The 26,342-nt window shown below is 38.5% G+C and overlaps 1 protein-coding gene across 1 annotated transcript in view; it reads right to left on the bottom strand.

Annotated features, from left to right (window-relative positions):
• PCCB (propionyl-CoA carboxylase subunit beta) overlaps positions 1–26,342 on the bottom strand; it is a 56,646-nt gene that overhangs the window by 29,403 nt on the left and 901 nt on the right. The window contains exons 2-6 of the mRNA XM_019747974.3: positions 23,848–23,967; positions 22,381–22,449; positions 19,633–19,689; positions 17,454–17,567; positions 7,242–7,352 (exon numbers count right to left, since the gene is read on the bottom strand). Coding sequence (XP_019603533.3) covers positions 7,242–7,352; positions 17,454–17,567; positions 19,633–19,689; positions 22,381–22,449; positions 23,848–23,967 — 471 coding nt within the window. The remainder of the gene's footprint in view (positions 1–7,241; positions 7,353–17,453; positions 17,568–19,632; positions 19,690–22,380; positions 22,450–23,847; positions 23,968–26,342) is intronic.

Below are 26,342 nucleotides of genomic sequence, written 5' to 3'. Positions count from 1 at the left end.
AAGAGTAATGGGAGTTCAAATATATGGTAACAGAAGGAGATCTGACTTTGTGTGGCAAACATACAATGCAATATACAGATGATGTATTATAGAATTGTATACTTGAAACCTATATAATTTTATTAACCAATATCACCCCAATAAATTTTTAAAAATGAGCTAAAACAAAAACGCTTTATTCAAAGGACAGTGTTAAGAGAAGGAAAAGTGCAAGTTAAGGAGTTGGAGAAAACAGGTGCAACATATATACTTGATAAATAACTTATATCCAGAACATACAAAGAATTCCTAAAACTCAGTAAGAAAAAAAAATTCTCATTTTTTTAAAAATTGGCAAAATAAAGAGGCATGCTACAAAATAAGAAACATATGAAAAGGTGTTCAACCTCATCAGTCATAGAAATGCAAATTAAAACCACAATGAAAGATCACACAACATGCAAACTGGCATCATTAAATTATGTTAATAAAAGTGCTGGTGAGGATGTGGAACAAGTGAAATTCTCACATAAACTGCTAGTAGAGTGTAAATTGTTGCAAAGTCTTTAGTCAACAGGCATTACCTAGAAAAATTGAAAATATGTATATCCTAGACCTAACATTGCCTCTGTGTTAAATGAAACATGTGCGCCAAAATACATGGATAAGAATGTTTATATCAGTATTGTTTGCAATGGCAAACACCTTGAAACTGTCAACACAAACGTCCATCAACAGTAGAATGGATGAGTATATCAAGATAATTTACTACACAGCTATTAAAATGAATGAACTACATTTATAAAGAACATGGATAAAGCTTAAAAACATGAGTCACAGCCATGCACAAAAGAATGCATATTATATGATTTCACTTTAAAGTTCAAAATAGGCAACACTAAACCACATTGTTTAGTGAGTTATAATTAAAATTTTAAACTGTAATGCAAAGCAAATAAAAAAATTACAAAAAAATTGAGATAATTAATTCTAGGCCGGATGGATGGAGGCAATAGTGATTAGGAAGTGGAATGGGGGCAAGGCTCCTAGAGGGCCATTTCTTGATCTGGGTGTTATTTACACGGATCTGTACTTTATAATTGCTAAACTGTACATATTGTATCTACTTCCTTGAGTATGTATTACATTTGACAATTGAAAGTGTTTAAAAAATTAATTCGGAGTGGAGGCAGAGACTAAAGCAGGGAGATCAATTAGAAGAATTCTGTGGGCAGTTGGATGGCTCAGTTGGTTAGAGCACGAGCTCTGAACAACAGGGTTGCCAGTTCGGTTCCCACTTGGGCCAGTGAGCTACGCCCTCCACAACTAGATAGAGGACAATGAGCTGCCACTGAGCTGCTGGAGGAGTGGCCGGATGGCTCAGTTGGTTAGAGCGCGAGCTATTAATAAGGTTACCAGTTCAATTCCCACATGGGATGGTGGGCTGTACCCCCTGTAACTAAAGATTGAAAACGGCAACTGGACATGAAGCTGAGCTGTGCCCTCCACAGCTCGATTGAAGGACAACGACTTGGAGCTGATGGGCCCTGGAGAAACACACTGTTCCCCAACATTCCCCAATAAAAAATTAAAAAAAAAAAAAAAAAAAAGATGAACTCCTGAAACTTTATGTAATTTTACTATCAATTGTCACCCCAATAAACTTCAAAAAAAAAATTGTGTAATAATCCAGGTGGGGTGCTTGAATCAAAGTGGTAGCAGTTGAAGTAAATTAGTAAGCACATAGCTATTTGATTATATTTTAGATTATACTCTAAGTAGAGCGAATATAATTTCTGACTGATTCAACTTAGATGTGACAGAAAAAGCTGAGTCAAAATAACATCAATGTTGGACTTACCACTTAACTTAGATAGGGAAGACTGTAGGAGAGCACTTTGGGAGGGCCTTGTTAGAAATCAAAACCTATCAAGTTTGAGATACCCATTATAATACAAATGGAAATGATGGTAGGCAACCTAATGTATAGTAATTCTCAAGTTCAGGAGAGTGTTCCATCCTGAAGAAATAGACTTAAGAGTTGTCAGCACATAGATGGATTTTGTCGTGTTTCCTTAAAAATAAGACTGGGTCTTATATTAAGGTATGCTCCAAAAGACGCATTAGGGCTTATGTTCAGGGGATGTCATCCAGAAAAATCTTGCCAGAGCTTATTTTCCGGTTCGGTCTTATTTTCGGGGAAACATGGTCAAGTCTTAAGACCAGATAAGATCACTAAGGAAATAAGAGAAGAGCTCGAAGAAGAAAACCAAGACAGTATGTGTCATGCAGGGTCTCTGGTCCCGCTTCCGCTCTCGGCAGGTAGATATAGAGTATGGTGAGGCCGGAAAGGAACACCAATGGAGTCATGGATAGTAGGTTCATACTGTTATAGTCTCACTGGCTGGGTTGGAGATACAGGAAGCAAGAGCGCATAATCCGCAGTGTGCAGTCCGCTTCTCTGCCAACCAACCAACCCCCTTGTCTGCGTAGCCATGGCAATTATATTAGTGGCTAATGGCCAACCAGCCACAGTGGATGGCCATCTGATTACAGCTGATAGCCATCTAATAATGGAACTAGCACCTTTCCACATGAGGTCAAGAGCCTGGAAACTGCCCTCTGGGACTCTGTCCCTACAGTATGGTACTCTGATGTTTCAAAGAGGAAGGAGTGATCAGCTAGGTCAAATGCTGCCGAAAGATCAAGTAAGATAAGGACTGAGAAATGTCAACTGGTATTAGTGATGCAGGAATCGTTGGTGTCTTTGATACCTAAACTGATATAACTAGTGACCCTGAACAGAACACTAGCCTTTTCATCATAAACTAAATGTCAAAGTATACTTAGATCTATTTCTCAATTATGCTCTGTTCCCCTGATCTTTCTATTTATTTACAAGTCCATTCAACAGCTTTAGTTATTTTAGCTTTATAACATATTATTGTTACTTGGCAGGGCTAGCCCTTCATTACACTTCTTTCATGAAATATCTATTCTTGCATAGTGTTTCCCACCATAAAAACTTTATAATTACCTTGTCTAGTCCTTTAAAGAAGAATCTGTTAGCATTTTTATTGCACTCTATTTAAACACACGGAAAGATTTAAAACTTAGAATGATTTAAAACTTAGAATGATAAGGCTTGATGATTAGTTGCAGAGAACAAGAGAGAGGAGTTGGGACCGATACGTAGTTATTAACTAAAGTTCCCAAGTGGAAGATGCAATGGCTTAGGATAAAAACACGGAATTAAAAGAGAAAGCGTACCAAAAAAAAAAAAAAAAGAAGAAGAAAAAGAAAAATCAGTTGTATTTATATACACTAATAACAAAATATGTGAAAAAGAAATAAAACCCACCCATTCACAATAGCATCAAACACAACAAAATACTTAGGAATAAATTTAACCACAGAGGTGAAAAATCTGTACACTGAATACTGTAAGACTGATGAAAGACACTGAAGAAGAAACAAATAAATGGGATGAGATCTCAGGTTCATGGGTTAAGAATTAATATTGTTGAAATGACCATACTACCTAAAGCCATCTATAAATTCAGTGCAATGGCATTTTTTGACAGAAATAGAAAAAAACCCATCTAATGGAACCACAAAAGACCCCCAATAGCCAAAGCAATCCTGAGAAAGAAGAAAAAGCTGGAGACACCACTTTTTTTTTTTTTGAGACACCACATTTTGATTTCAAACTATATTACAAACCTATAGTAATCAAAGCAGTATGGTTCTGGCATAAAAACAGACACACAGACCAATGGAACAGAAATAACCCAGAAATCAAGAGCCCAGAAATAAACCCTCACATGTCCAGTCAACTAACACTTGACAAGGGAGCCAGGAATACTCAACAGGAAAAGTAAGTCTCTTCAATAAGTCATGCTGGGAAAACTGGATAACCACAGTAGAAGAATGAAATGGGACCCCTATCTTCCACCACTCAGAAAAATTAACTCAAAATGGATTAAAGACTTAAATACCGGAAACCGGAAAACTCCTAGAAGAAAACACAGGGGAAATACTCCTTGACACTGGTCTTGGCAACAACTTTAGGGATATGACACCGAAAGCACAGCAACAAAAGCAAAAAATTAGTAAGTGGGACTACATGAAACTAAAAAGCTTCCACACAGCTAAAGAAATAACCAACAATATGAAAAAGCAACCTACCAAATGAGAGAAAATATCTGCAAATCATGTATCTGATAAGGGGTTAACATCCAAAATATATAAAGAACTCAAACAACTCAATAGCAAAAAAAAGACCAAACGATCCAATTGAAAAATGGGCAGAGAATGTTTAATAATTTTTCCAAAGGAAACATACAAATGGCTAACAGGTACATGAAAAGATGCTCAACATTACTCATCATCAGGGAAATGCAAAGCAAAACCACAATGAGGTATCACCTTACAACTGTTATTTCTTATCTTTTTGATTATAGCAATCCTAACAAGTGTTGGCAAAAATGTGAAGAAAAGGGAACCCTTGTGCACTGCTGGTAGGAATATAAACTGATTCAGTCACTATGGAAAACAGTATGAAGGTTCCCCCCAAAATTAAAAATAGAACTACCATATGATCCCGGGATACCATTTCTGTGTATATATCCAAAGGAAATGGAATCAGGACCTCAAAGAGCTATCTGCACTCCCATGTTCATTGCAGCATTATTATTCACAATAGCCAAGATATGGAAAAACCTAAGTATCCTTCAATAGACGAATAAAGAAAATGTAACACACACACACACACACACACACACACACAGAATTATTATTCCATTAGACATCCATAGCCATATGGATAAAGAAAATGTGGCACATACATATATACACATACAGTGGAATATTATTCAGCCATGAGAAAAAAGGAAATCCTGACATTTGTGAAAACATAAATAGACCGTAAGGGCATTTCACTAAGTGAAATAAGTCAGAAGAAGACATAATGTATGATCTCACTTACGTGTGGAATCTTAAAAAGTTGAACTCATAGAAACAGAGTCAAATGGTGACTATCAGGGACAGAGGGTTGGGAGAAATGGGGAGATATTGGTCAAAGGGTTCAAATTTCCAGTAATGAGATGAGTAAGTTCCAAAGATCTAATGTACAGCATGTTGATTGATTATAGTTAAAAATACTGTATTATATACTCGAAGTTGTTAAAGAGAGTAGATTTTAAATGTTTGCCACAAAAAAGAAATGGTAACTATGTGAGTTGATGAAGGAGTTAGCTAATCTACATGCTAATCATTTTGCAATATACAATTACATTAAATCAACATGTTGTACACCTTAAACTTACACAATGCTATATGTCAAGTATATATCAATAAAGCTGGAAAAAATTAAAAATAAGAGAAAGCAGTTTAGATTGAACTCCTGTATCCAGAGTAAAATAGGGTGAAATGGCAATGGAAACCAAGACGGTAGGGCCAGAAATGTGAGAGGAAAAGTCAGAGATACCCATGTGTGGCATCATGGAGCCAAAGGAAAGAATGTTGCTGAAAGATTGAAGAAAATGAGAGTTGAAGAGCATGCATATTGATACTGATGTCACTGATGACCTTAAAAAATAGGTTTAGTGGACTGAGGGGACAGAGCTGAAGTGACATGTGTTAAGGAGAGGATGGGAAGATAGAAATAGGGCAATAGCCACAGGGAGATGCAGACTAGGGAAGGGCCTTTGTCTTTTTTGAAGATAGGAAAGACCTGAACATGGGTAAGTTCTAATGGGAGGATGCAGTACCAAGGGAGAGACTGAAAACAGTATACAAAAGAGAACTGAGAGGATATGGCTACTGAAAAGGTGGAAGACTTATGTTCAGCATGTGCACATATGTAGAAAGAGGTGGAAAGGATGGCCTCAGCAGAGGAATTGATACCACACCTCCATTCCTACCAGGCACGAAGGAGAAGAGGACTGGCGAGCACCAGGGAGGTATGGTATTTATAGATTCAGTGGGCAGAGTTCAGACAACTCTGCTTTGTTCAGGGAGTAAGATATGTGGTCATCTTAATCTTTAAAACCCACTCCTGTTGTTAAGCATTTAGGTTGCTTTCAATCTGTCACTAACAGAGAGTTGGATCAAAGGGTAAGTACTTCTCTAAGCCTTTGAATTCCTATTGCCAAACTACCCTTGAGAAAAAAGGGTTTCCTATTTACACTGTTCTCCTCATATTGGATGACTACCGTGTTTCCCCGAAAATAAGACCTAGCCAGACAAATCAACTCTAATGCGTCTTTTGGAGTAAAAATTAATATAAGACCGAGTCTTATTTTACTATAATATAAGACCAGGTCTATAATATAATATAATAAATATAATATAATATAATATAATATAATATAATATAATATAATATAATATAATATAATATAATATAATACCGGGTATAATATAACACCAGGTCTTACATTAATTTTTGCTCCAAAAGACGCATTAGAGCAATTGTCTAGCTAGGTCTTATTTTCGGGGAAACACGGTATCTACTCCCTACCCTTTTCCCCTGTTTTTCTGTCTTGGCATTTATTGCTCATCATTGTTAAAAATATTTTAAGAGGAAAAGACTGATTTTCTTTTTTTAAAGGTATCAGGTTAAAGGTAATTACCCATGTACAAGTTCAAGTAGGCTTTATTTAAAAATCATATTTTAAAGATTTTTATTAAAAATATAGCTAACATACAACATTATCAGTTTCAGGTGTACACCAAAGTTGTTCTAAAAATCATTTTAAAATACCATTCCTTCAAATCATGTAATAAAGATACCCACCTTTCAAAATGAAGTTGGAAATCAGATTTACCATTACCATTATAGACAAAATTGTAATAAAATGGCAAACAGCCAAAGATATACACATGGGACATAAGAAACAATTATCCAAAAAAGAAAATTATAGAAGTCTTCCATGAGAAACTTTTTAAATAGGATTCAGTAAACAATAATCTGTCTGAGCAGAGGACAGGATCCTTTGATTACTTGAGAATCATTTGCAATTCAGATCAACAAGTAAAATCACTCACCAATGAAGTACACAAGCACATTCTGCCACTGTACCCCCATGAGCTACAGATTTCATGCCAAAACCTTCTCTTCACTAAGACCTTATCATCACTAAGCTGAAAGCCAATGAGAAGGCAGATAACAGCCCAGATCTGGGTCAGGAATTATTTTTATTGTAGGTGAGGTACTACACAACTCTCAAAGGGCAAGAGAAACAGTCTTTCTTTCTTACCTTTACCATGAACGTGAAGTCTGTTAGGGCCGGGGAGTAGACAGCCCCACCAGCACACGGGCCCATGATCAGAGAAATCTGAGGGATGACTCCGGATGCCATGACATTCCTCTGCCAAAAGAGAAAGGTAAAGGTATCTGGTTACACAGGTGTTCAAGGCATTATCTGTAGAAAGATAAAGCCAACAATAAAATTACATTTGGCTTTTACTAACAGAAATTCTAACCTGGAGGCAAGAGAAATTGCCCACCTGGTGGGATGGTTAGCATAATACTTTCTGGGGCAAATACCCTCTCTCCTCTCCCTTCCTTGGCAGTAGTCTCCCAAAACTTCCACCAGTACATGAGCTCATGGAGAACCCCACTGCTCTCACCCCAGCTCCAAATACACTTCAGGCCTAGCACCCATCTGCACAAAGCTGCCTAAAAGAATGAAAATCTTCGGCAAAATATACAGGGCCAACACTTATGCTAGAGCCATGACCTCTATTTGCTGCCCCTTCACAGCGGTTACATGGCAAGGCTAAGAGACAGATGCTGGTTTTCTCTGAGACTTCAAGGTCTGCCCACTCCTAGACAGGGCATATGAGGAAGAGGTCAGTAGCAGGAGCCAGAAAGGCTCCATGAAGACCAAGGTGTTGTGAAGAAACAAGCCTCAGTCTGTCTGCTGGGAAAGGCAAGCTAAGAAAGGGCCCAATGACTCTTCGCCCAAGCCAACTTCTTCCTTCCTGCGAGTCCCATCAGCTTAAAAGAAGAATGCCCACTTTCAGCCCTGCCTTGGCTCTGAGCCCAATTTCTATGAATTATAGGACATAGTTCATAACAGTACAAAAAAGGCACCTATAGAGAGAGAATTCCAGGAAGACGGCACAGTCGGAAGCACCAGGAATCTGTCTCCCCACCTAGAAAACAACTGCACTGGCAGAATCTGTCTGATTACATAACTTTTTGGAACTCTGTTGAATCTATTGAAGGTTTACAACTTGCAGGGGAAATTAGGAGAGTAAATTGTAGTTAACTTTGGTCAATTTCAACTCTTAGCACAATAGCAGCTACCCATTCCCCACTCCCAACCATAAGGCATGGACCTGTGCATGTGTCCGTGGAGCAGTTTACACAGAGCTTTCAGGAGCCAGGATAGGCAAATGGGACCCTGTCCTCCAAATATCAGGGACCTGTGTTCTGATCTTTGATTTCTGATTCTGATCTCAGAGGTGCAGTTAGGGAGGTGGGTGGCCATTGTTACATTTCCCTCCATTGCTGCAAGCCCCTCCCCCGCCAACTCAACATCACTAATCATTAGGGAAATGCATATCAAAACTAGAATGAGACACCACATTATGTGCATTAGGATGGCTACTATAAAAAAACAACAACAGAAAACAAGTAGGTGAGGCTGTGCAGAAATTGGAACCCTTGTGCACCATTAGTGGGAATGTAAAATGGCATAGCCACTGTGGAAAACAGTATGGGGGTTTCTCAAACTTTTTAAAATAGAATTATCATATGATCCAGAAATTCTACTTCTGGAGATATACTGAAAGAATGTAAAGTCAGATTTCAAAGAGATATTTGTATACCATGTTCACAGCAATATTACAATAGCTAAAATGTGGAAATAATCCAAACAATGGAAGAATCAACAAATGGAAGGATAAACAAACAACGGAAGGATAAACAAAATATAGTATGCACATACAACAGAATATTATTCAGCCTTAAAAAGGAAGGAATCCTATCACATGCTACAACATGGATGACCCTTGAAGACATATGCAAAGTTTAATAAGCCAGTCACAAAAGGAAATACTGTATATGAGGTACTTAGTCATAAAGACAGAAAGTAGAATGGTGGTTGACAGGGGTTGGGGGAGGATAGAATGAGGAGTAATGGTTTAGTAGGTATAGTGTTTCCGTTCGTAAGATGAAAAGTTACGGACATGATGATGGTTGCACAACATTATGAATGTATTTAAACTACTGAACCACACATTTAAAAATGGTTAACTTGGTAAATTTTATATGTATTTTACTACAATAAAACTAAAGCTGAAAAAAAGTTGTCCATATTCTGTAAAAATATCAAGATGGCTGGGTGGACTTCCACCTATGGTCGAGTGAAGAGTTCAAAATACTCTCTCCCTAAAAATCCACTATAAAACTGGACAAAATTGTCAAATACAAACATTTCAGGGCTCTGGAATAGGACCAAACAGTAACAAATTTAAAAGTGTTTATCAATGAAAAACTGCTAAATTTGAAATACAAGTAGTGGGAGTCTATGACATTCTTAACTAAGGCTGCTACTTTTGCCCACAACAGCTAAAGATGTCCATCAGGGTGAAAAAAAGTATCACCAGACAGTAATTCAAATCCATAAGAAGCAGGTAAGAGCACTAAAATTGGTAAATATGTGAATAAATATACAATACTGTATAAACAGTTCTCTTTTCTAAATACTTGAAAATTTCAGATAAGTTTGTATAAAGCAATTAATTCTAACACTTTTTTGTTGGGTTTATAAGGTATATTAACATATATAAGGTATATTAATAATAACAGCACAAAGAAAGGTGGATAACATGGAATTATAGTGGGCCTAAGTTCTTATATTTTATCAGAATTAAATCAGTATTAATTTGAAGTAGATTCTGACATATTAAAATATACACTGTAACCGTAGAAAAACTACTTTAAAAACTCAAAAATAGAATTTTTAAAAAGTCAAAGAAATTAGTCTATTGTGCTTAACATGAAAGAGTTGAATGACGTCACGAAGATAATGTAACAGGAAGCTCTAAGAATCCATCTCTCCACCAAAACAACTATTGAGCTAGCAGGAACTGTCTGAAGCAATTATTTTGGAACTCTGGAGACTAATGGAACACTTGTAGCACCCAGGGAATAACAGCAAGTAAACTTTAGTCAATTTCTGCATTTAGCATAGCAGCTATCATCCCTCACCCTATAACCCTGTGTCAGGCAGCCATGGGGATTGCCAGCCCGTGTTTCTAATGTTAGCAGGTGTCAGCATAGGCAATAACCCAAATTTTAGGGTTATGTGTTTTGATTACTGATCATAGCTTTTGATCACTGAGGGACCTGCACAGAGGCAGGCCATTGTTTCAACCCTGACAGGCTCAAGCAGCTTCGCAGCTAAAAGGAGATTTAAGGAGACAGTTCATATCTTCTGGGAGCCAGACACTTAAGGAAATCTGTCAGGTCACTGGTTGACTGCATTGACAATGGAACTAAAACTTCAGTGACCATACTCAACATGGAACACATTTGCAAAAAATAGCTTGGAAAAGTCACAAATGGCCAGATTCCAGCCCCCAACAAACAAAAATCAGCAATCTCTGAGGAATGGGTCAATTAGATTTCCAACATTACCTAACATAATACTCAAAATTCCCAGTACTCAACAAAAATAATTACCAGACACAATACACAAAGAAACCAGCTAATATGGTTCAATAACAGGGGAGAAAAGAATTTCACAGAAACCATATCTGAGGAAACCCAGACACTGGAATTCTTAGTCAAAGATATTATATGAACTGTCATGTATATTAAATGAACTAAAGGAAATCATGGGGAGGGAGGGGAATAAAGAAAACCAGGAAAAAACTGTCTGAACAAGATGAGAATGCCAATAAAGAGATAGAAATTATAAAAAGAAACTAAGTAGAAATTATAGAGTTGAAAAGTACAATAACTAAAATGAAAAGCTCACAAAAGGGTTTCAAGAACAGATTTCAGCAAGCAGAAGAAAGATTCAAAGAACTTGAAGATAATTGGAACCATCCAGTCTCAGGAAAGCTACAAAAAATAAAAAAAGAAGAAAAATAAACAGAGCCTGATGGACCTGAAGGAAAGCTTCAAATGCACTAACATATACATTATAGGAAACTTAGAAGAAGAACGAGAGAGATAAAATATTTGAAAAAATAATGGCCGAAAACTGCCCAGATTTGATTAAAGATGTGAAGATACACATCCAAGAATCTCAATGAACTCCACACAGGATGAATTCAGAGATCCACAATGAGGCACATTATTGTCAAAATGCTAAAACCCAAACACAAGCAGAAAAATTTGAAAGCAGCAAGACAGAAGCAACTCGTCACATACAAGAGAACCTCAATAAAATTAGCAACTTATTTCTCATCAGAAACTACAAAGGCCAAAAGGCAATGGGATATTTATAGTCTTGAAAGAAAAACTGTCAAATACATCCAGAAGAAATAGAAAACCTGATAAACCTATAACAAAGAAAGACTGAATCGGTAAACAAAAAACTACTTACAAAGAAAAGCTAAGACCCAGACTGCTTCACTGATGAATTTTACTGAACATTTAAAGAATTGATGTCAATCCTATGTAAGTTCTTCCCAAAAAATTGAAGAGGAAACACTTCCAAGTCATTCCATGAAGCTATAATTAGGACACCAAAACCAGAAAAAAAAACAAGACTCAATAAAGCTGGGGGATAAAATTCACATCAGCAAAACAAAAAAAATACATCACAAGGTAACTGCAGACAAATATCTCTTATTAATACAGACTCAATAATACTCAACAAAATACTAGCAAACAAAACCCAGCAACTTATAAAAAGGATAACACACCATGACCAAGTTGGATATATCACAGGAATACAAAGTTGGTTTAACATTGAAAAATCAATTAATGTAATATACCATAACAATAGAATAAAGGACAAAAAGACAAAAAACATTATCTTATTTATACAAAAAGGCCTTTGACAAAATTAAACACCCCTTCATGATAAAAAAACACTCAACAAACAAAAAGTAGAAGGGAATTTCCTCAACTTGATAAAGGGCATCTTAAAAAAAAAAACTCAGCATCATACTTAATGGAAAAAGAATGAATGCTTTCCCTAAGTTCAGGAACAAGACAAGGACATCCATTCTCACCACTTCTATTTGACATTATATTGCATGTTCTAGCCAAAGCAATTAAGCAAGAAAAAAAGAAATAAAAGGCACCCAGATGAGAAAGGAACAAGTAAAACTATCTATTTGCAGAGACATGATCAAGTACATAGAAAAAACTAAGGAACCCACACATGAAAAAATTTAGAGCTAATAAGAAGTTTGGCAAGGCTACAGTAGATATAAGACTGATATATAAAAATCAACTGTGTTTCTATACACTTGCAAAGAACAACCTAAAAAGGAAGTTAGCAAAAACAATTCCATTCACAATAGTATCAAAAATAAAATAGGTACAAATAAAATAAGTATGAGACATGTATGTTAAAAATTACAAAATATTGCTGAGATAAAGATGACCTAAATTTATGGAGAAATATTCCATTTACAAGGCGTGGAAGACTCAGTATGTTAAAATATAAATTCCTGCCAAATTGATCTACAGACTCAATACAGTGCCTATCAAATCTCAGCAGGCATTTCTGTCAGTTGACAGTTGATGCAAAAATTTACATGAAAATGTAAAGGACCCAGACTAGCCAAAACAATTTTTAAAAAGAACAAAGTTGGAGAATTTTACCCAATTTCAAAACTACTAGAAAGCTATAGTAACCATGACAGTGTGGTTGTGATGCAAACATAAGTATATAGATCAGTAGACTTGAGTCCAGAAATAAACCCGTACTTTTATGGTCAATTGTGCCCCAAAGCGCCCGAACCAATCAAGGGGGAAAGAGTGGTCATGTCAATAAATGTAGTAGGACAAGGATGAATTTAGACTCTGACCTCACACCATATGCAAAAAATTAACTCAAAATGGATCACAGACCTAATCTAAGCTGAGCCAAACATAAAACTCTGTGAAAAAAACAAACACATTGGACAAAATTTTCATGACTTTGTATTGGGCAGAGTTCTCATATATGACAATAAAAGTATGATCCACAAAAGAAAAAAATTGATAAAATGGACTTAAAAATTTTAAACTTTTGCACTTCAAATGCCACCATTAAGAAATAAAAAGACAAGCCACAGACTGGGAGAAAATACTTGCAAATCACGAATCTAATCAAGGACTTGTATCCAGAAATATAAAAAAACTCTTACAGGGCCGGCCGGTGGCTCAGTCGGTTAGAGCTCCATGCTCCTAACTCCGAAGGCTGCCAGTTCGATACCCACATGGGCCAGTGGGCTCTCAACCACAAGGTTGCCAGTTCAATCCCTCGAGTCCCACAAGGGATGGTGGGCAGCGCCTCTTGCAACTAAGATTGAACACAGCACCTTGAGCTGAGCTGCCACTGAGCTCTCGGATGGCTCAGTTGGTTGGAGTGCGTCCTCTCAACCACAAGGTTGCTGGTTCAACTCCCATAACTCCCCCTGCAACTAGCAATGGTAACTGGACCTGGAGCTGAACTGCGCCCTCCACAACTAAGACTGAGAGGACAACAACTTGAAGCTGAACGGCACCCTCCACAACTAAGATTGAAAGGACAATAACTTGACTTGGAAACAAAAAAAAAATGTCCTGGAAGTACACACTGTTCCCCAATAAAGTCCTGTTCCCCTTCTCCAATAAAAATCTTAAAAAACAAAAAACAAAACTCTTACAAATCCAATTACAAAATGAGCAAAAGATCTGACTTAGACATTTCAGCAAAGAAGATATACAAATGACTAACATGTACAAGAAAACATGCTCAACATGATTAGGAAGCAGAGAAATGCAAATTAAAACCACAGTGAGATACCACTAACATGGTGAAAAAGACTGACAATACTAAGTGTTAGCAAGGTTGTAGAGAACCTGAAACCCTCAATACGTTGCTTGCGATAATGTAAAATGGTACAATCATTTTGGAAAAAAAATTGGCAATTTCTTAAAACTTGTTAAGACCCAACTCTTATAAGATACCTACTCTTAGGTATCTACCCAAGGGTTATGAAAACATGTCCACACAAAAAGTTGTAAACAAATATTCACAACAGCACTTTTTTTTTATTTCAAGAGTATCATTATTGCATTGCATAAATTTGTAATTACATATTCTTGAACAATACTGATGTGCAGATATGATTATAATGCAACTGTCCATAGAGAGCTAGTGTGTCTCCTCCCTAGTGCTGATAACACATTTTTCTACCTTGCCATCTACCCATCCCCAAACCCCTTTTAATTTATAGTTTATACTATTTGATCCTGGCTTTATTGTTTATACCAGCAACTCGAGTTTATCTTCTTGTAAGCTTGTCCAGTGACTTGTAACACGTTCTTTATTTTACTTTTTTTTTCCTACCTGACCAGTACTAGTTAGATAATCTGCCTGATAGATCCCTGCCATTCCCTAACGTAACTCTGCCATAATCAATTCATTTTTTTGCCTAGTATAATGTTTGTTCCTGCTCCCTTTTGCCTATAAAAGTTTTCATTTTGTACTGCTCCTTGGAGCTCCTTTTTTTCTACTAGTGAATGCTATCAAATATTTTTTATTCCTCTTCACCTTTTTCAAACGCCCTCCCATCCCCCGACCCCCTCAGGCAACCATCAGTTTGTTTTGTTCCAATGAGTCTGTTTTGTTTGTTCATTTGTTTTGTTTTTTTAGATTCCACATATAAGTGAAATCACACAGTATTTGTCTTTCTCTGACTTATTTCATTTAGCATAATAACCTCTAGGTCCATCCATGTTGTCACAAATGGCAACATTTCATTCTTTATTGCTGAGTAATATTCCATTGCACATATATGTACATATACACCACATCTTCTATATCTATTCATCTACTGATGAACACCTAGAGCGCTTCCTTACCTTGACTACTGTAAATAATGCTACAATGAACATTGGGGTACATATATTTTTTTGAATTAGTGTTTGTTTTCTTCAGATTAACATCCAGAAGTGGAACTGCTGGGTCATATGGTAGTTCTCTTTTTAATTTTTTGAGGAATTTCCATACCGTTTTTCCATAGTGGCTGCACCAATTTACAATCCCACCAACAGTGCATAAGGGTTCCCTTTTCTCCACATCCTTGTCAACAGTTGCTGATTTTTTTAATAGCCATTCTGACAGGTGTGAAGTGGTATCTCATTATGATTTTTATTTACATTTCCCTGATGATTATTATATCCATATATTATATTATTTAGCAATAAAAAGGAACGAATCACTCACTAATACACAGTACAATATGACTGAACCTCAACAAATATTATGCTAAGTGAAGAGTCAGCTGCAAAAACTAGAGACAGAAAGCTGATCAGTGATTGGCTAGGACTGGGCAAGAATTCACTGCAAAAAGGCAGGAGGGATCTTTTTGGAGGGAAAGGTTCTGCAACTGGATTGTGGTGATGGTTGCACAACTATAAATGTATTAAAAATCACTGAATTGTATGCTTACAATGATAGATTTTGTGGTTTGTAAATTATACCTCAATAAAATTGCTTTTAAAAATGTCAAGGCCATGGAGAACAAAAAGAAAACAACAACAAAAAACTGAGTAACTGCTCCAGATTAAAAGATTAAAAAAAACAGGACAACTAAAGGCAGCACTTACCCCTGGTTCGGATCCTAGCGCTGGGGGGCAGGGAGAACAGCTATAGAGGGCTTTATTAGGATCATTTGATGAAATCAGATAAGGGCCATGAATAAGAATAATATTGATGAATCAATGTTAAGTTTTCTTATTTTTATTGTTGTACCCTGATTATGAGAGAATATCCTTGCTTTTAGGAAACACACAATGAAGGACTTAAGAGATAAAGGAGGCATAATCTCCAATTTACTATTAAATTTACCCCAATTTACTCTCAAAAACTATGCAAATATGTACCTATGGAGAGAGAATGATAAAGCAAATGGGTAAAATGTAAATAACAGGTGAATCTGGGTAACAATTGGTAAATCTGGGTAACAAACATATGCGAGTTGCTTGTACTATTTTTATACTTTCCTATGAAGTTTGAAATTACCTCAAAATAGTTTAAAAATAAAAAATAACAATAGAGGCAGGAGGAAGTGGGTGGAGGTGTAGACATGACAAGCAAAATTAACAAGCAATTAATTAAGTAATGCAAACCTTAAAGCCTATCGCTTGAAAACAAAACCCAACTGCCCAGCCTATACTCATAAAGATGTGTTAGACTAGATGTTCTAAAATCTTGAGAAGCTCTAAAACATGATGGCTTACTGCCACTTCACTTTTCTTTCCTTCGTTTCTACCACAGGCATGACTTCTAGGCTAGGGGCCAACATAGACCTTTCAGGCTTTAACTGTTCTAGCCAAAGTCACCCAAAAAACTAATTCTCCCCAGTGGCTTATCCCTGGAGCTCAAGTTTAAAGAGTGAAAAGTAGGTTTAAGATCTACAAAGTGGCTTCTCAACTAACACGAGAGCTCCTACAACTAGCAGAGTATCTAACAAAGTAAACACACATTTTTCTGACTGATCATCAAGGGCAGTAGCAAAGGATAAAAACCCTCATAAACCTGCAGGCCAGAGGATGGCAACAACAGCTGCCCTGATTATAAACAATGTCTGCCTGTCTCTTTCCTTCCTTCTCCCTCTTTCCTCCCCTCCCTGGAAATGCTGATCTGTCCCTTTTCTCGAGTTTCCATCTGGCAGTATCTCTCTCCTTTACCCTAATCTCCATTACTGTATCTCTCACAACATACTTCCTACTTCAAAAAATACATTTACTTTTGTGTTTTTCATTTCTCTTTAATTTTAGTCTGTAAGTAAACAGAAAGGTATCTGAAAAAATGTTCACCAATGTTTCTGAATGGTAGGATTGGGGGTGATTTCTTTTTTATAACAAACTTGAACTTTGTATAATTATCTTTTGTTTTAACCACAAAATAAAAATAAAAAGCAATGCATTTTTTAAAAGTTCTTAATTCTAGCAAATCAGTTCATTTTAACCTTTTTTTTTTTCATTTTAACCTTTTATATTCCCTTACCCTACTTTTGAAAAAAAAAGAAAAATGTTTAAGCAACTTTCCTTGATGAATGATCTTTTATTGTTTTCCCCTATGAGTGGCCCTCTATGAGAAAAAAAGAAAACCCTCCCCACCTACTCTCTCTAGCTTTTCATCCACCCTTCAAGCCATTCCCGGTGACACAGAAAGGAGACACAGAACAGACACAATGGGGCAGAGAACAATGACAGATGGGAAAGCTCTGACAAGGACACAGCTTAGAGAACGAAGCTCTGTACTTTTTTACTCTCTAGTCTCTATTGACCAGTTTCTCACCAGAAAGATGTCTGCATAGCCAGCCAGAGATTCTACTCCCTCTTGAATCCGTGCTCCTCCAGAGTCATTCAGTCCAATCACTGGAGCTCCCACCGTCATGGCTTGGTCCATGATCTGGGACAGCAGAGAAATTTTTAGTGAGACAACTAATCCTGTTATCAAAAACAGCACTTACAAAGCATCACAGTGTTTTCTGGAAAATGTTCTAAGTGCACCTTTTACAACAGGAGTAATACTGGCTTCATTCCCCACGATGATTGAGAACAAGACATTTAAAGGGATAATTAAAGCCCCTCCCCCAACATCCAAGAGCCAAAGCACTTCTCATTAGCAGGGGATAAGACTGCTCATGGCAATCACATCCAGAGCCACAGGCCCAGGCTATACAGTCATATCCCACATAAGGACATTTCAGTCAACAATGGACCAATATATGATAGTGGTCCCGTAAGATTATAACGGAGCTGAAAAATTCCTATTGCTTAGTGACGTCATAAAGTGGTAGCACAACACATAAACTCACGAGTCTGTGATGTAAACAAATCTGTGCTGCCAATCATACTTGTAAAAGTATAGCACATACAGTACATAATCCTTGATAATGAACAACTATGTCCCTGGTGTATATATTTACTATACTATACTTTTTATTGTTACTTTAGCATATACTCTTTCCACTTACTACAAGTTTGCTGTAAAACAGTATGTTGTTACACCAACAGCAGCCTCATACATCCTGTCCTTGCTGCATCTCTTAATTGCATCATTTTCTCTTGCGCTTAATTTAATCTTGTGTTGTTTTGTACAGTACCATGCTGTGCAGGCTTGTAGCCTAGGAGGAATAGGCTCTACCATACAGCCTCGGTGTGTAGTAGGCTCTAGCATAGAGGCTTGTGTAAGTGTACTCTGATGTTTGTACAAAGAGATCACCTAATGATGCACTTCTCAAAAGTATCTCCGTCATTAAGTGGCATATGACTGTAGTATTTTTCAGCAGCCAGTTCTGTTCCTGGTTATTCTTTTGAAAGAGCTAATAGTCGATAGAGTGGCAAAGAAGTATTTTCATGAACGTAATTGTGGACCCATCTATTAAACTGAGGCCAGGCCCAGGCCTGCTTTTACTACTTCTAATGAGACAGATTTTCCTCAAGGGTCAGTAGTTGACAGCCTAATGAGCAACATTCCTAACAGCCCTTAAAAGTCTACAAAGCACTTTCACTGCCATTATCTCATTTTATGATCAAAACAGAGATAGTAAAAAGAGAAAAATTAGGAGGATTTAAAAGGTAGGTGATTGGCCCAAAGTCTCGGGAATAATACATGAAGGACCATGTCTAGAATCCAGGTGTTCATTACACACAGAGAAGCCCTGCCCAGCTACTAACAATCAACTCTACCTTTAACTCCATAATCCTCCAAATATGATCTACACTTTCATTCATCTCCAGAGCACCTCATCTCTACCAGTGTTTCTTAAATACCACTGTGTAATCCTTGTACTGCTCTTTATCTTTTGGCATCTGGACTCTCCACCTAGACCGTGGCTTCCTTAGCTGGGGTCCTCAGAACCCCAAGGCATCTGTAAATACATTCCAGGGAGTCGATGAACTTGGATGGGAAAAATATTTACATCTTTATTAACTCTAGCTGATCTTTAGCATTTACTTCAGTTATGTACACAGGCAAAAAAAAAAAAACCCACAGAAATGTTAGAATACCTGTGACTTTGTCATTAATAAAAGTCACAAATATCTGTGTCACATTAAAATTGTTGTAAATATCTTGAAATATCATTTTCATTCAGGCCTATCTGAAGTTGTAGCAGTTTAGATCCACTGCTAAATCTTGTTATTTAATACATTAATAAGGAAGCACATATATTACAAATGTGATTTTTTAAAAATATGTTTAATCCTTTGTAGTCCTACGTATTTTATTTTAGTCCCTGTAAAGCGTGAGGGTGCAGACTTCACCAGCCTGCCCAAGGCATCCGTGGTACAAACAAATGTTAAGAACTCCTGCCCTGGACTGAAGACACCTTCAAGTCAGCACCGTACCTGGTACAACTCTACCCCACCCTACACACTCAGCTCAGTGTCTTGTGCCCCCAAAGATACTCAATATACACTACGTGACTGACGAAAAAGCACTGGGTTTGCTATCACTATGAAATACTCACTTTGCAGATCTTTTGGGCATGGGCTCCCGACAGACTGCCTCCAAAAACTGTAAAATCCTAAAAAGAAAACAATTAAATCAACAAATACAGTGACTAGCCAGAGATGAAGAGTCAGTAGGAGGAAACAGAAAATTCATAAAGTTTTTAAAGGATTTTCAGAAGTTTAAAACATTAGAAAAAAATCTGATACATAAATTATTCCATAGAATAGTGAAAATTTCTCAAAGGGAGTTCATGTGTTGTGAAGAGCAAACGACCCTGTCTCTGCTCTGTAAGAATGACTTGTAGCTCTGAGGAAAGGAAAACTTTTCATGCAGAATTCACCCAAACATCAGATTATATGGATGTCAAACAGTGGGGCACTTCTATTACTAGGAAACATTTGCGGTTAAGGAAGGTGAAAAAAGTGAATCAGAGCCCTCACTGCTTCCTCTTGCTTATAGCTTTTCATTACCTTCTGATGTAAAGGGCTTCTTGTAGGAATGCCTTCCTTTCTAAAACTCCCTCAAAAAGACAGTGGGAAATTAAAAAGAGATTCAGCATGAGGGCACAAAAGGAAAACAGCAGCAGAAGAGATACTGAACAAATCCGAGGAGAAATGAAAGCATAAGCAGAATATAACTTAGAGGGACCACACAGAAGCCTATATACCTGCAGCAAGAGTAACCACAAGGAGGGGACAATTCAGGAACCCTGGAAAGTGGGGGTAAAAAAAAAGGGAAAAAAAAATTCCGACCGAAAGTCTGTGTCAGAAGCAATTAGACCCCAGAGGGCCTCTCCTTCACAGTGAGAGGAAGGTTTATTCTCTAAAAGAAAACTTAAACCAGAGGGGTTCTGGACTCACAATCACCAGCCAAAAAAGAAGGCAAAAGTGAAGCTGAAAACAGGTGGGATTAGGAGCCTATATACTGAATGATGAGCCAACTCTGGCTCTTTCTTTCCCTTACTCTCCTCCTGCCAAAACACACCTATTAGCAGGTCTTGCTGCTTCTCTGGAAAAACAGAAGCTCCCCAGAAAAAAGGCCTACAGATATTAACATTTTGGACAGCACTACCAAAAACGCTGGCTCATCACTCCCACCCTCAGTATCCTCCGGGGCCAATTTCAAATGCCTCATTTTCCCTAAAGCTTTTCTCAACCCTGGATGGGATCTGCCCTTGTCCTGAGCCCACAGTAGCTGCCCGGAAACTCTCTAGCCCTATCTGTACTGTAGTCACTCCTGTTCTTCCCCATTCTATCTACAAAATGATTAGCGTGTTCAGGGTTCAGGGCAAGAACGGTCCCAGTTATCTCCACCTCCTCCGTAGGTCCACCTTACCTCATAGGCATAAGAAGTTCTCAAAAAGTATCAATTCAATGAATTGTTGTATCTCCTTCATAGGAGAACACTGCATCCAGAAAGCACAACTTTCTGTTCTAGTTACCTTATTAACGGTTCCTTCTGTATAAATTTTTGCCTAGCTCTCAAAAACTACAAAAAAACCCAATGATGATGCCTTCCAGTTAAGCATTTGGCAGACCCACTTATCAGAGTTTTAAAACATTTCAAAGGTAATTCCATTGGCAAATGAGTAGTATCTAAATAAAATCAATTTAAAATTAGCCAAGCATAATTATTTTAATATCAAACCCAGAAAACATTTTAGGTTCCCCAACAAGCTCTATAACTTTAGGTCTGTTAAAGGAACTAAATACTTAGAATTATACACATATTTCTACCTCTCAGGAGGGGAAAAGGAAAATCAAACCCAAAATGGCATACAGGTTCTTTGTGTTCCTTTTCTATTGCTGCTGTAACAAATTACCACAAATTCAGTAGCTTGAAACAACACAAATTTATTACCTTATAGTTCTGCAATTTAAAAGTCCTACATGGGTCTACTGAGCTAAAAACAAGGTTAGCAAGGCTGGGCTCTTTTCTGGAGGCTCCAGGGGAGAATTTGTTTTCTTGCCTTTTCCAGCTTTTCGAGACCATCTGCATTCCTTGGCTCGTGACCCCCCCTCTATCCCCTAAGCCAGCAACAGCAGGTCATGCCCTTGGCACATCCGTCAGTCTGACCTCCTCCTCTGCCTCTCTCTTCCGCTTTTAAGGATACTTGTGATTACATTGGACCCACCTGAATAACCCAGGCTACTCTAGTAGCTGATTAGCAACATTAGTTCCATCTGAAAGCTTAATTTCCCTTTGCCATGTAAGATGACATAGTCACAGGTTTCAAGGATTAGGACTTGGATATCTTTAGGGGGCCATTATTCTGCCTACTGCATTCTCCTATGGTCTCTGTATAAAGAAACTGTTTTGATACAGCCTGATAAAACTTGTTTGAACACTTTCATGAAAGCCCCAAACACAGGGGCCTATGGTTCTGAGAGTCAAGGTCCCTCCACCCAGGCTATATCGAGGTCTTTCAGGTCCACACACACTGCTCAGGACACAGCTGCCCTCAAGGCACATATCCAACCTGCCAAGAGGAATCTCACTCACTCAGACTAAATCCCTGATTCCTGGGACTTACATGACTACTGCCCTGTGATTTTCCTTCAAAGAGACCAAAGATTCTTTCTCCCTCAGAAAAAACACATAGTATAATACTGTGGACATATCCACTGAAAAATAGTAAGTAAATCCCTCCTCTGCCCCAAACTACATGCAAATTTTCATACCCCAAGACTGGTTTTTTTCTCACATATTTTGCTCCTGGCTCTGCCCTCAAAGAAAATTCCACCTGTTGGGAGTTAAGAAATACCTGACTGAAGACATAAACCAATCTTCCATTGATTCGGCCCCGTCCAGTGACCACACTGTCTCCAGGAAACTACCAGAAAAATAAAAAATAAAGGTTAAAAAACACAAACACTCCTTTTAACGAATTTAGCAATTATGCCCCAATAAAAGAAACCCCCCCCCAAAAAAGCACCACCCCAAATTCCTTAAAATTCAGTATGAATTAGGAACCTGAAAGAATCTTTCCTTTCCCACTCAGTTCTGCAACAGCAAGCACTGGGCTACTGTTTCATCAACAGAAATGAGGGGCATTGGCGTCTCAGGCCTCATCCTCCTTCCTAAAAGCAGAATAATTGAGACACTAGCCGAGGGCTGTTACTACCAAACACTCACAGGAAGAAGGACATATCAGGAAACATGGCAACTTCTACAAAGATCCACACTCCACCCTCAAACCTTAAAGAAGCAAAGCCATCATCATTTTGCTTGAAATCCTGGTAATCACTCTGTGGACCATAATGGCTCAAGTGGAGCCAGCTGGTTTGGTGCCAACTTTACAAATCTTTGGTCACAAACAGCATTTATGCAGAAGAGCACTGACCAAAAGCGAGTCCAAAGAACTCTGTGCACTGATGGAGAACACCCAGTTGAAGGAAGAAGCGTCAGTGACTCTGACCTCAAAAACGCCAAAGCATAAACTTAAAGTTATCAAAAGAGGCAAGTAAGTGGTCAGCCTTAGAGGTCAATGGTGCTTAGACCAGAATGAAACTAAAAGACATTGTGGGGACAGAGTCCCAGAGAGCAGTTTCCAGGCGCTCAGCCTCACGTGGAAACCTGTTGGCTCAGGTAGTAGATGGCCATCAGCTGTAACCAGTTAGCCATTGGCCACTGATATAACTGCTGTGGCTGAGCCAGCAAGCAGGGACTGCAGTTAGCAGGTGGGGGTTGGTTGGTTGGCGAGCAGAGCAGAGCAGAGCAGCGCTGCGGACGGAAGGTTGCGGATCGTGAGGCTCCTGCTTCCTGTGTCTCCAACCAGCCGCCAGTGACAATATAGTGGAATGACTCCCCTACCTATGGCTCCATGGGTGTTCCTTTTTGGCCTCACCATATCCTGCATTCTTATGCTGGGAGCGGGACCAGAGACCCTGCATGACAGATATTTTCACCTTTCCTTCCAAGTTTGTTATCCTATAGCTGCAAAAACTATGAACCCACAACTGGAGCCCTGGGAACTGGGCCACAGTCCCACTGCACAAGGTATGAGCAGTCCACTTACATTCCTTCATCCGCAGACAAAGGTAAGTGGAGGAGCCCGGAGGCCACAGTAGTGCTTCTCCAGAGACACTTCTGCATTCCAGGGCCCCAAACTTGAAAAATTTTCAATGTATCCTGAGGTCCAGAAGGATTTCATTAGTCTAGTGGGTAGGCCAGCAGGGACACAGCTGGAAAGTCCAACTTGGAGGCTCACACCACCATTGTGAATAGATACCTTATTCTTATCAGCAGCCATTCCAAAATCTGAACATCTGTGTTCCACAAACATGTCGCTCTCAACAAAACTGCCAGGGTCCAGCAAGAGACTTATCCGCTCTCTGGCTGTTAGCTTCCCCTAAAATACAACAAAAATCATTTAGTGATGTCATCATAGACAAAGTCAGTAGCAAGGAGTGCTCACAGGAGGATTAGGACAGGTTTTGTGCCTTCACCCCTTGAGAAAGCCTCTATTCCATCAACCTTCCCAGTTAGGAAATCAGAATAGATAGGGTACTTCAAGAGCCACCAACAGTGGAAGGCATATAAGGGAATGGAAGGAGGAAATGGTGGAGAAGTGGGGGTAAGGAGAGCCTGACCCTGGAACAAGATTAGTTCCACAAACATTTACTAGAGACCTAAGGAGCAGAAAACAGAATGGAGAAGCAGGAGGTGGAAAACTGAAGCAGGATTAGTGAAGGGTCTGAGACTACACCCCCAGATTCATAGGTTTCTTCTTGGGAACCCCACAGAAACTCATTATCACTAGGGTCCAGCCCCAACGACACTTCTAAGACTATTTCTTGGTTCTTCTCCTGCCTCCTCCATGGGTTTCTCCTACTAACCTACAATGAGGGCCCTGTTGAGGGATTCTACTCCTGCCAGTGATGTTATGATACAGAGACAACCCTACAGCAGGGAGTGGCTGAGAAGAAAAGGAGTGGGACAGAGAGTGATAAAGAACTCATCTTGAGAAGAGTGAAAAAACGCATTGTAGAGGGGGTGAGGTTGGAGCCTTCAATCTATCAAGAGCCGCCATCGCTTGGGTCCCCAAGCCCTCAGACCAAGCCAAATACCCAAGCCCACGGTACCCCCTCCCTATCAAAAAACACCTCAAATTGGCTATATTTTTCCCCGAAGAAAGTAGCCAAAGCTGGTGAGGTCATGTTAAAACAAACAGGCTATATTATAGACTGTTGTGTAAAGTAGAATAAGCTTTCAGGAAAGCAATTTGGAGATACACACAGGGTGCCAAAAAATGTATACCCATTTTAAGAAAGGAAAATTGTATTAAAATTGTAGTACTCAATATAGTCGTATATATCGATATATATACATCAATAACAAAGATGAATACAAGTCATGTTTGACTTCTGCAATTATAAGAGGTGCTCAAAGTGGTTACCATCAGCGTCCAGACACTTCTGATTACGGTGAACTACTGCTTAAGCAATGTTGACCAAAGTGTCCACCTGTATACATTTTTTTGGCACCCCCGTAGAAAGGTCAGACAATTAAGTTCACAAACTTAAAAGTTCACGAACTTAATTGTCTGACTATATATATATATATATATATATATATATATATATACACACACACATATATGTATATATATATACACACACATACTGGGGGTGCCAAAAAAATGTATATACATGACTTGTATTCATCTTTTGTTATCGTTATAGAGTATTACAATTTTAATAGTTTTCGCCTTTCTTAAAATGTGCATACATTTTTTTGGCTCTCTCTCTCTCTCATATATATATATATATATATATATATATATATATATATATATATATATTACAGTGTGTTAAAATACTCGTATCTTTTGACCCAGTATGACCCAGTAGTTCCATTTCTGGGAATCTATCCTAGGAAAGTAGTCCAAAAATTGTTTATAACGGGGGGAGGAGTGGGGGTTTACATCACTCCTGACTCACCTCCTGCCTTAGCCTGCTTCAGCAAAACAGCTTCTGGAGGCTGCATATAAACCTAGTAGGATCTGCCTACTGGGTTGTGGGAGGTGATGTTCCAGGAGGAGCAACTTGCCCCAACAGAAAGTGCAGGGGAGCACTGACTGGCCTTTCCAGAGGATGATCTCAAGTTTCCCTCATCCCAGACAGAGCCATCCAGGAGAGAGATGGAAGGCACTCCTGGCACCACACACGAGCTACCAAATTTATGTCATTCCCAAATGTCAAAAAGGAACTGTCACCTTCAGGCCCTTGTCAAATGGGAATTTACATTATCTAAATCAAAACTCAATTTAGACTCAAAGAGCTGGTTCAAATCTCCTCATTGAAGACACCAGCCCTCAACCCTAGTCACTTCCCATACTTGTGAGTGTGCTCAGTGCCTTTCACCTCTAAATTTCACTCCTGCACTGTCCAGGTTGGTTATTTAACGCATCCAGCAAATGGGTACCACACACGTGTCAGAGATGAAGTACGCGGGTCTAGTTCCAAGTCCCAGGTAACGAGCTGAGCTTCAGTTTCCTCTGCTGCTAAATGGCCAATCCAGTATATCTCGGAAAGACAGCTGCAATTCTCCAGTCAACATCCAGTGGTGGGTGGCAGCACCTCAGCTGCTCACTCCAGGCAAACATCTAAAGTAACCTGATGGGGTGGCCGGTTAGCTCAGTTGGTTAGAGCATTGTGCTAATAACACCAAGATTGGTGTTCGTAAATAAATAAATAAAATAAAGTAAGCTGAGCACTCCCAGAA

This window comes from Rhinolophus sinicus, chromosome 5 (genome assembly GCF_057876585.1).
Source record: "Rhinolophus sinicus isolate RSI-liver-muscle chromosome 5, RSI-T2T, whole genome shotgun sequence".
NCBI lineage: Eukaryota > Metazoa > Chordata > Mammalia > Chiroptera > Rhinolophidae > Rhinolophus > Rhinolophus sinicus.
This window is presented reverse-complemented; position numbering and strand designations above follow the sequence as displayed.